Source organism: Chiloscyllium plagiosum, chromosome 3, assembly GCF_004010195.1.
Source record: "Chiloscyllium plagiosum isolate BGI_BamShark_2017 chromosome 3, ASM401019v2, whole genome shotgun sequence".
Classification (NCBI taxonomy): Eukaryota; Metazoa; Chordata; class Chondrichthyes; order Orectolobiformes; family Hemiscylliidae; genus Chiloscyllium; species Chiloscyllium plagiosum.
This window is the reverse complement of record NC_057712.1, coordinates 73,185,376-73,197,436: the sequence shown is the minus strand read 5'-3', so window position 1 is coordinate 73,197,436 and position 12,061 is coordinate 73,185,376. Positions and strand designations below refer to the sequence as shown.

At 41.3% G+C, this 12,061-nt stretch overlaps 1 protein-coding gene across 5 annotated transcripts in view; it reads right to left on the bottom strand.

Annotated features, from left to right (window-relative positions):
* Positions 1 to 6,541: 6,541 nt before the first annotated feature.
* Positions 6,542 to 12,061, bottom strand: part of LOC122545394 (transmembrane protein 200C-like) — a 13,076-nt gene continuing 7,556 nt past the window's right edge. For 2 of the 5 annotated variants that reach the window (XM_043684454.1, XM_043684430.1), the window contains exon 2: positions 6,542 to 8,199. In XM_043684454.1, the coding sequence (XP_043540389.1) occupies positions 7,516 to 8,175 (660 nt within the window). In that variant the 5' untranslated portion in view covers positions 8,176 to 8,199 and the 3' untranslated portion in view covers positions 6,542 to 7,515. Of the gene's footprint in view, positions 8,200 to 9,621; positions 11,776 to 12,061 lie in introns of those variants that run through there. The other 3 variants (XM_043684449.1, XM_043684443.1, XM_043684436.1) reach the window with 3 other exon arrangements.

The window sequence follows — 12,061 nt, the reverse complement described above, 5'->3', positions numbered from 1 at the left end:
TTCTCCACCATCCGCAATACCATGTCCCTTCTTTGCAAGCACAGGAGTTGTGACATTACTCTTTATAACCTTGTCCTCACTGTCCGAAACCCAAAACAATCATCTGATGTGAAGAAGCAATTTAGCTGCATTTCTTTCAAGTGTTTTATGGTGCAGTGTGCCACACACTGGAGATTCAACACAGATTGGGTGGGACTGCTTTGTGGAACATCTTTCAGGCCACATGCCAGTTCCTGAGATTCTATTTACCCATCATTTTAATTCTCCATCTTGCACCCAATCGGGCTCTCAAATGGCAGCCAATTGCAGTGTTCCAGGGGCAGCACGGTGGCTCAGTGGTTAGCACTGCTGCCCAGCACCAGGGTCCCAGGTTAGATTCCAGCCTTGGATGACTGTCTGTGTGGAGTTTGCACATTCTCCGTGTCTGTGTGGAATTTCTCTCGGTGCTCTGGTTTTTTCCCACTGTCCAAAGATGTGCAGGTCAGGTGAATTGGCCATGCTAAATTGCCCATAATGTTAGGTGCATTAAGTCAGAGGGAAATGGATCTGGGTGGCTTACCCTTCGGAGGGTCGGTGTGGACTGGTTGGGCCGGAGGGTCTGTTTTCACACTGTACGGAATCTAATCTAATCTAATATTGAGGAACAATGCCTCAGCCTTTGATGAGACACTACCGTCTGAACTTTCTGGACTCATTGAGTCAACAATTCCAGAATATTAGTTCTGTCCCAATTTTGCTTCTTTTATCTTTGCAAGTTTTTATTTTCCTGTCCTGTATTTCTTTATTTTGCTTTTGTACAGCAGCTGTTTATAATTTTGCAATTTGTTCCTCCTTTGAGATATATCTTTACATCCTTCACTTGTTTATTTATCTCTTTGACTTTGCACGATCAACTCTTGCCAATTAATCTGGTCTGTTTTCTGAAATAATTCCACAGAGGCTGGTATCCTGTCACCCAATCACTGTTTACTTACATGTGAAGAGTCCTTGATACTGATCCAACTCCCTCAGAGCGAGCTGTCAGAGTGAATAGGATGTCTAACACTCTTGTTTGTAATTTAATCAGTGTACACTGTATTACCTTTATTGTTAAAATGTTTAAATCGGCAAGGTTATTTTTAGATCTTATTCACAGCGGATACATGTTAAGTTGTTCAGTTTGTGTGGACTGTTTTAAACTCAGCACTTTCCTCCTGCCTGTTACAGACAGGTCTTTGGATTGTGGGAGGAAACCCACGCAGACACGGGGAGAATGCATGAACCCCACACAGACAGTTGCCTAGGACAGGAATTGAATTTAGGTCTCTGGCGCTGTGAGGCAGCAGTGCCAACCACTGAGTCATTGTGTGGCCCCTACAATCCTGTTTGAGCCCGGACGGAATTTCACATTGGCCCCAAGGTCCCGTACTTCCCGCGGGAGCCTGTGCCCCACAACCTGAGCCGCCCGGGTGTTTTCCTATCTTCCTGGTGGTGGAAATTGAATAAAGATAAAAAAAAAAGAAAAAAAAAAACAATCCTGTTTGTATCTGTCAGCCAGGGCTTGCTGATTGAACCAGATTAACAGCCTGGTTGGCCTCATTACATCCCTTGCCCTCAGAGTCCAAGGACACCAGCTGGTTCTTTTAATTGTAGCTCCTCCTGGGACGTTGTAGCACTGGATCAGATTCCTTCAACTCTGCCTCTGGTACAGGTGGCGTGTAACACACAGTAGCTCATCTCTTGTGCCCAGAGCATCTCTGAAGAAATTTCCTCTCTCCTTCAGGTGGCAAAGGTGTTGAGGCAGTGACTTCTGCCATGTTCATTTCTGATTCCGAGATATCTTCAATGCTTGATGGAGAGGGAGAACCCACTGGTTCCGGAACAGTTGGAACGCTGTTGAGCCAAACATGTTTTGGTCCCACACTATTTGTGGATTTGCAGCTTTCATATGGTCCATGTGCTTGTTTGGCACCACCTCAGCTACCCGAACGTTATATCCTACTGGACCTGACCTTGCATTGACCATTGACCTCTTATCCATGCAGGGCCATTCCCTTGGTTCCAACACTAAACTTTGTCTCCTGAAGTAAACTGTCTGTCTCACTTGGCAGAATCCTGTGTCCAGCATCGATATACCTGATGCCACCACCACCACCAACCCCTCCCCCCAAAAGGTCTGGGAAAATCTGATTCAACCTGTTGAAGAGTCTTCTCCCCATTAAGAAATCTGCTGGTATTATCACCGCCATTACATAAAAAGTCATCAATAATCAAATAGGAACCAGGACCATTGGTATCTAGTGAAGCTGTAGGCTTATTTTTTTATGTCTGCTTTCAAAGTTTGAAATGCTCTTTCTGCCAAACTATTGGATGAATGGATGTTATGGAGCTGTCTTTATATGTCAAATACCATTCAACTTTAAGAAATTCTCAAATTCCCTGCTGGTAAACGATGGCCTCTTATCTGTAACCCCATTCCGGAAGTCCGTGTATCGCAAAAGATGCGCACCGTTTTTCTATCATTTGATGAATGAACCCTATACAAGTCCTGCCACTTGAAATGGACATCCACAATGACTAAAATACACAGCCCACAAAAGGACAGGCATAATTGACGTGTAACCGGGTCCAGGGCATATCTGGCTATTCCACAGATGGAGGGGAACTGCTGGTGGTAATGTTTGTTCTTGGTACTCTGGGCAGTGCTGCACCAAAGCTGCTATGTTAGTATCCATTCCTGGCTAACCTCTCCCCGACATCTTCATTTTATAAACCCCTGGATGACCCTGGTGGGGTTCAGTCAATATCTGGCAATTATCTTTGTTTTGGACAATCACTCCTGATCCCCATAATGATATCCCATCCTCTATTGTGATCTGGCCAAAAGGTTTCAATTCCACTTGTGATGGCCCTTTGGTTTCCCCCATCACCAGCTGTTTCAGTTTTGCCAGGACTGGATCCTTCTGTCTCTAAAATCTGATGTTGTCAGCTATAATTGCAAGTGTGTTCACAAAATTTAAAACCATGACAGACTCTTCCAGTGACAGTACCACCAGTGGTGTATCTGCCAGCTGGAGGTGGCTCAATGCATCGCATTCGCTACTTGACCTCCCGGATGGTGTTCCAAGTTATAATTGTATGTGCTTAGAATGAGAAGCTATGGGCAGCAGGGCCTTGCCTTCTTAAGCAGACCTGGAAGGGTTTGTGTTCTGTTATTATTACAAATTTATGTCGGTATTGGTGGAATTTCCTGACTTCAAATATGACTGCCAAACCTTTCTTCTTTATCTGGGCATATTTGCGCTCTGCATTAGACAAAATCTAGATGCATATGCTATTGGGCGTTCCTCTCCATTGGGTCACCTACAAGCTAAGACGATGCCATACGGGGAGGCATTGCATGTTAATGAGATCTCACTTGGGATCATTGTCTGCCAATGCCTAAGAGGATGATAGCTGTTCCTTCACTTCCCTGAAAGCTATGGTTTGGCTACATCACCATTTTCAAGCCTGATCCTTTAAGAGTTAATACAAAGGTGGCAGGAAAAAGGACAAGTTATGTGTAAACTTCCTGTAATCATTCACTAGCCCAGGGAAAGACCCAAGCTCTTGCACAGATGTGGGAGTCATGGCACCTTTGATTGCCCTCCCCTTTATCTTCCCAGGGAGTTTTATTGACCCTGTAACCCAAGTCAGTCAATTGGGGGGTCTGGAACATATGTTTTTCACTTCTAATGTCTATGCCTACCTTGGAGAAACATTTAAGGATTATGTCCAAGTTCTCTAAGTGCTCTTTATTGCTCTGCCATTGTTAGCACATAATCCAAATAAATGGTGAACTGGGGTTGCCCCTCAGGTTCCTTTTATATATTTCCCCTCTCATCTTAAAAGTATGCCCCTTAGTTTTGAACTCTCACATCCTAGGGAAAATACCTTTGCTATTCACCTTATCTATGACCTCCCAGTCCCAGCAATGTCTTGGTAAATCTTTTCTGAACCCTTTCTAGCTTAATAATATCCATCCTATAGCAGGCCAACCAGAACTAGACATCGTACTCCAAACATGGCCTTATTAAAGTCTTGCACAACCTCTGTGATGTCCCAACTCCTATTCTCAGCAGTCTGACCAATGAAGGCAAGTGTGCTAAATGCTTTCTTAACCACCCTATATATCTGTGATGCAAGTTTCAAAGCATTGTGTACCTGAACCCCTCAGTATCCCTGTTTTACAACACTACACAAGGCCCTATCATTAATTGTGTAAGTCCTGCACTTGTTTATTTTACCAAAATGCAATCCCTCATATTTATCCAAATAAAACTCCATTTGCTACTTCTTAGTCCATTTGATCAATCAATCAATCTCAATTGATCAAGATCTCTTAGTAATCTTCTTCACTGTCCAGTATACCACCAATGTCGGTGTCATCTGCAAACATACTAACCATGTCCTTTTTGTTCTCATCAAAATCATTTATTTAAATGACAAGCAAAAGTGGACCCAGTATCGATTCCTGTGGAACACTGCTGGTCACAAGCCTCCAGTCTGAAAAACAAAGCTTCATCATCATCCTCTGTCTCCACCATTTTGTATCCAATTGACATGCTCACCATGAATCCCATATGATCTAACTTTACTAATTAGTCTACCATGTGGAACCTTGTCAAAGGCTTTACTAAAGTCCATACAAACAACATCTATCACTTTGCCCTCATCAATCTTCTCAGACTATCAGAGGTCTTGGACCAACTTAAGGGTTAGAGTCAAGAGCAAAATTTATTAAAGACTGGTTCCATGATCAAGTGGATTATTTAACCAGACATTTATTTTAATTAGTTCTGATTTGAATGTTGCTAAGCAATTTATCTGTTCCTAATCAGGTGTAGGTGAACTTCCCAGGGTGTGCACTCTCCTGGACAGAAGTTCTGTTACGTGACTCGGGTCTAGTGGGACCGTTTTGCTATCTCTAGTCCGCTTACTGGCAACAACCAGAATGGCTTATCAGAATCTTAAGTGTTTGGTGGAGGTGTGGCTTTGTTTTTGGGGTTTTACTGTGTGCTGACCTCTGTTCAGGATATGTCCTAAGTAGGGCTATGCAATTGCCTTCATTCAGGTGGTGTTCTCTAAGCTCAGTTGGACTGAGGGGTGTCCACTTTCAGTGGAATATTATGAAACTCATGGTCCACTTTCTCATTTTCCAATGATAAAGCCAGAAGGAGTGCCTGTATGAGGGGCTTCAGCTAATAGGAGCTTTTGCATGGTTACATAATTAATTCCACATACCCACCAGTCTCTCAGCATCTCATTAAGGGTTAAACCTAAGTCACATGCCTCTGCCAGTCATCTTAACCTAGTCAAAAATCGCAATACAGAACCCCCTGGTTTTTGAATTGCCGAGTAAAACCATAGCATCTCAGAATTAGAGGAGGCTTGGGGTTATAATATTTCTTAACTAAATCTGTCAATTCTTGAAAGGTTTTGGTAAATGGTGCCTGAGAGAAAGTGAGGCTCCCAATAACCAAAAAAGCTGTGGCTCCACATACTGTCAGGAGAATTACTCTTTTCATCTGTCCCTATTTGATTTTCCTGGAAGGTGATATATTCTTCCCATGTACTGGCCCCAGTCTTTGATGACAGGATCAAAATAGTCAAGTTTCCCAAATAACAGCATGATGCCAGAAATACCCCAACTCAAAGATGACTGTTGTGGGCAAATTTCTTCAGGAGCATGCTTTTCTCTTTTCGTCACTGAAATAATTCCACAGAGGCTGGTATCCTGTCACCAAGTCATTCTTTATTTACACATGGAGAGGCCTTGCCACTGAGCCAGCTCCTAGAGTGAATAGGATACTCCTGTTCTTTTTTTCGTGAAATAAGAGTCTCGTGTTTATTTTTTTTCTTTTTCTTTTTTATTTTACCAGGAAGATAGGAAAACACCTGGGTGGCCAGTGACAAGCAGTGCCCTTAATCTACTGTTTATTTTTTTTTTAATTTAACCCCCAGCACCCATGGTGTGTGTGTAGATACTCCTGTTCTTTTTTTTTAATTCAAATTATTTCCAATATATTTTTGACAATAGTTGCAAGTGTGTTTGCCCTTTGCAGTTAGAATAGTTTCCATCAACAATAATTCATTTGACAGTCCTCAATAAACTCTATAGTTGACATATTCTTATGGCAATGTACCATGAAAAGCAAACTACATGCATGGAGATGGTGATTAGTCAATACATAGTGTACATAATGGTGGGATACTCCTGTTCTTATCGGTTAGCCAGAGCTCCCTGATTGGGCTGTTAATCTGGTCCAATCAGGGAACTCATTCTATGAGGTCCTCCTGGCTGACCTCATTTACAATCACTACATTTTTATGTCATCAGAATCGTACCTTTGACTCTTTTTATTACGCTCCCCTTTTCCACTGGGGAACTTATTATATTCCTAATATTTCTCACTCCTAATGAATGTTAATCAACTTGAGATGTGAACTCACTCTTTCTCTCTCCCCTCGGATACAGCTAGACCTGATGAGTTTCTCCAGCATTTTCTGTTTGTTTCAGATACTCAACATCCACAATATTTTGCTTATACTCTGTAAAGGTTGTTCTGCTATAACGCATATTTTGTTAATGCAAATTATGCTATAACATAATTGACAACTTAGGGACACTATGTTTCTAAAGCATGAAATTTTAAAACGTGTATTGGCTACAATGCGATTCCAGCTCCATTAATTTAAATGGTGCTGCTTTTATAGATTTTCTTATAAAACAGGATTGCATGAGAACGGAACTGTGTTATTGCTAAGCCAACTGTATGCTCCAAACTGCTCTGTCTGCCCTGCCACTTCCAGTGATTGTGCACATATACTCCCAGGTCTTTCTGAACTTGCACTCCCTTTGAACTTGTACTTTTTCTTTTCCATTGCCTCTTCTCATTCTTCCACCACAATGAAGATGACTGAACAACTTCAAGTATAAGAAATGATCTGCTAGTCTTTGGAGCTTGACCAATTTCAGTGAACAGTAAGAAAAGAAACTTGAAACTGCTGCGGATTTCCAATATTTTCTGTTTGTACTCCTGAAATCTCTGCAAACAGAAACAATCTTTATGAGACTTTGTGGTTACTGGTTGGATATTATCTGACCAGGTTCTATTTGAAGTCACGGCCTTGGTAGCATTTTGTAGCTTCCAGGGTGATCAGCTCAAACTTGGACTCCTGAAATATGTCCAACAGTTCCTCTGGGATGAAAGATATTATACCACATTTTCTGTTGAATTTATTCATGATTTTTTGACACCCCTGCTTCTTTATCACCTTTTGCTGATCAGTGGTCTTCCTCAGTCTGAATCGAACTGTTTCAGTTATAGGGAGTGTGAGTGTATCCATCAATGGATGTAGTAGTATGGGATGTGGTGCCATTTCTCGCACTGGCACTGATACTGTCTCTTTAGAAACTGGCCAGAGTTAATGATAATGATTTCTGTCAAGTTCCTGCTGCTTTGCCAGATAATTGTTATTTTTCTCTTGGGCTTTTCATTGAATCAAGCTTTTTTTAATGCCATCTGCAGTTGGTGTCTGACAGGAACTTTTTGCCAAATTTGCTGCATCATAAGGAACTGAGAACTTGAGACTATCAATGCTTTTGCACTGCATATAATTTACAAATCCTTGAAAAGGGACATATTCTTTTTTCTTTATGTTATGCACATCTACTACAGTGGAGTAAATATCTTGCACATTAATCACCTTAGTTTTCTTGTCTCTATTTTCATGAAGGGCCGCATTAGCACAGATAAACAAAAATATGCCAATTCCCAAAACCAGTGGTCCTAAGATCTTCAGTTTATCAGAATGTAGATAGCTGGCTACAAATTCAGAAATTTCCAACGATGAAGTGTCAGCTGTTGTGCAGTTACTGGTGATGTTGCAAGACACTGCAATTGTTTCGGGAATCTTGGAGGCTATGGGCCAGTAGCCTATTAGTACCATTGCAACTCCCCCCAACATCACCAGGATACCGAAGACAGTAACTAAACCTGAAATGGAGCACAACTTCAGTTTGGCTTTCACCATTACCACATCATTCTTCCTTTTTTTGTGCATTTTCCTTCTGTGTTTATTTGCCTGCTCACAAGATTGGAAGGAATCATTGGTCCTGGCTGTTATATGCAGAAAACCTCCTGTTGTCATCATAATTGATCCACTTAATGGCTCAATCTGAAAGGAAAACAATGTTAATTAGTAAAATAATAATGCAAAGGCTGTAGACCACAACATTGAGAGGATCTTCTCTCCTAATCTCCATCACTACTTTGATATTAAAAAATCTTTCATTTTGTGATAATGTTTGGTCCAATGGTCCAATTGGTCCATTGGACCAATGGGTAGGATCCTTACTTCTAAGTCAGAAGGTTTCAAGCTCAACTCAAGACTTGAGCACAAAATAAAGCTCACATACCAGTCCAGTACAAAGCAAATGGTGTCTTTCAACATCGATGTTAAGCTGACTTGCATCTCAAATTTGATTTAAAAAAAATGCCATGACAATGATTTGAGGAACAGCAGAAAGTTATTCCTAATTATGATTTGGAGGTGCTGGTGTTGAGGGTGTTAGTTCTGGACAACCTACTTCAGGAAGGATGTGATGGCATTAGAAAGGATACAGAAACAAAAGAAAAAAATCATAGGAATGGTTCTCTGGATGGAGAGATTGAAGTAGCTGGTGCTGTTCTCTGATGAAATGAGAAATTTGGGAGACCTGATAGAGGTCTTCAAAATCAGAAGGAATGTAAACAGAGTAGACCAGCAGAAACTGATTCCGTTGAATTCATGAACCGGCGAGCAAAGAAGCAATGGTGACATGAGCAAAATCTTTTTATGTAGGAAGTGATGAAGGCAAATGCAATTGAGACCTTTAAAAGACAATTGGACAAGAATCCAAAAATAAAAAATTTGCAGAGTGAAAGAGAAATGGTATTAGAGCAGGATTAGGATGGTTGATCTTGCTGTGAGCTGGCGTAGGTAGGCCGAATGGTTCCTTTCTGTCCAAGAACTATTCTACAACTCTTGGAGATCACATGTCTTGGCAATAGTAGCTTTAATATTCCATTTTGAGTAATTTGCTAGTTGTCAAAAGATGGATATTAATGGATTTTCATTCACTTTCCCAATCTATCACCATTCAGATAATAATATGCTTGGTAATATGCGACCAAAGTGGATAATCTTACATTTGCTATGCATTTGCCCACTCATTCAATTTGTCCAAATCACAATGGAGCATCTCTGCATCCTCCTCACAACTCACCCGCCCACCCAGCTTTGGATCATGTGCAAAATGGCAGAGGTTCATTTAGAGTTGTGACAGAATATGATATTTGCAACTCAGCTAAGTCAAGCAACACACTAAGATTCAATCAGGCTCAGTTTGAATGAACAACCAGGAAAAGAATCTGGAGATGGGGCAAGCCAGTTTTGGCAAAATTGAACAGGTTGTCTTCAGTCATTAATAGATATTATAGAAATTCAGAGTGACTGCCATCATTTTAGCCACCAGGAAAGACTGGCATCGCACTCCAGCATTTGGTAAAAATCTGTCACAGTGTCATGGGATATACAGAGCCTGTGTTGGCACTGTACCTCACTCCTCACCAGTAAATGGAGTCAGAAATGAAAAGCTCTAAGCCTCCTGTGGAACCCATGCATCCCGAGGGTTTCTGCAGCAGCGACATCTTGAACGGAGTGCTCTTCATCGTCATTGCTGGCTGCTGCTGCTCCTACACCTATCTTCACCTCCTAAGGAAGGCAGCCACATTGGCACACCAGCAGCTAGGTGCAGGGCTCTGAGTGGATATGGCACACACTGGCAACAGAAGGAGCAAAAGAAGAGTCTTCAGTAGCAGGCCCTGTTGATTTGTGGATTAAGCACATTCCACCAAATAATGAGACTTGCTATACCAAAATAATGAAGGAAATCTTTCCATCATTCATTCATCCACATCTCAGCATGTGCAGCAACTTGGGGAAAGTGCTGTGCTAACTGAGTGACAAATAGATGTCATTAAAAAGTGGAGTGCCTGTAGTGATCCAAACACCCACATTAGCTGTCCAAGAGATGGTTTATGGCTCCCATAGCACCCTTGGAACTTGGACAATGGTTTGCCTTTTCCAGTGTTGGTCTTTTTTAAACATCATTTCTGTAACTTTGAGATATCCATGTTCAATTTGTACATACCAATGGCATGGTTCAAATCGCCTTTGACCAGAATCTGACCCCACAGCACCTTCACTCTGCATGCCCCCATCCAAACCTCTATGTCCCCTTTAACTTTGTCTGACCCCAAGAATTACTCTTCCCCCTTCAGAATGCCCTGCAACTATTCCTTGATTTTGCAAGCCTGAAAACTCTTAAGCAAGATCTAATCAGAAATTCCGTCACTCTGTGCCTGATCCCCTTGTTTTGTCTGGTGATCCTCCATTCTCTCTCTGTCTGCAGTTCTAAAGTTGCAGAGTTGACCACATCCTGAAATATGCCAACTAGTAAACTCTCAGCTTCATGAAGGATCCCCAACTGCTGCTCAAACTCCAAGACTGGCATTTGAGCTGTTCTAGGCAGAGGCATCTCCTGCACACATGGTCATCTAGACTGCCAGGAGTATCTCTGATTTCCCACATAGTGCAGAATGTGCCTGAGCTCCCTGGACATACAGTCAGTTCTGCTATAACGCAGTAGTTCCGTTATTAAGCAGCCCCATTTTATAAGAAAATCGCTTAATAGCAGCACCTTTTAAACTAATGGGGCTGCAATCTCGTTATAACTGATACATGCTTTAAAAGCTTGTGCTTTAGAAACAGCATCCCCAATTCGTCAATCATGTTATAATGAATTCGCATTGACAAAACGCATATTATAGCAGAATGACCTAACCTGAATTAAATACATTATGGAACCTTGCCTTTATTTCACACTTACTCCTAGAAAAGTCTGAATCTTATTTATCTCCTGAGTCCCACTCAGGTTTTTCAACAATCTGTCTGCTTCCCTGCATGGGCCTTTACCTCACCATCTCCTCTCAGTGACCTTGACTGACTGTCACAGGTCCTCAACTCCCCCACTGCTCTTACCTTGCTGTTGGATTCTGTCTTCAATGTCTTGCACAAATGTAACATATCATAAAGTATTTATAATATTTTCATGAACAAATAAAGTTTTAACATAAGTCCCAGAAAAGGCCAAAAATGTTTAATTCAACATTTGAAGCCTGAGAGCTGCACTTCAACAATCCTGCATTCTTCAGATGGAAGATTTTATACCTGACCCTAATGCGTGACCTGGAACCTCAGTGAGTGAGAAGTGGTTTTACCTAACACAGTCTGCTGTGGCTTATCAGTGGCTGACAAAAATGACAAAAATGAATGCATAGTTTCAGCACATGCAATCCAGTCAGAGTCCAAAAAACAGCTACCTTCAGAATTATACTAAGCTTAGCTTGAACAGTTAGTTTTGAATGTGGGCCAGTTATTTAAATCTGTTTTCCAAAACATTTACAATCTGTGATTATTTAAATCTGAAATCGACTTCTCAGGAAAATAGTTCAAGCATCAAGGGTGGTTAAAAAAACACAAGTTATGAGGATCTATACATATAAAAATGTTTCTCAAAAGAACACATTTGTTTTGAATTGTAACCTTTTATTATTTTCATTTTATATTAAATATTGGGAGGATATCCACTTAAATGCGAGCATAAGAGGTACAGTTAGTAAGTTTGCAGATGACACCAAAATTAGAGGTGTAGTGGACAGCAAAGAGGGTTGCCTCAGATTACAACAGGATCTGGACCAGATGGGCCAGTGGGCTGAGAAGTGGCAGATGGAGTTTAATTCAGATAAATGCAAGTGCTGAATTTTGGGAAAGCAAATCTTAGCAGGACTTATACACTTAATGGTAATGTCCTAGGGAGTGTTGCTGAACAAAGAGACCTTGGAGTGCAGGTTGATAGCTCCTTGAAAGTGGAGTCGCAGGTAGATAGGATAGTGAAGAAGGCGTTTGGTATGCTTTCCTTTATTGGTCAGAGTAT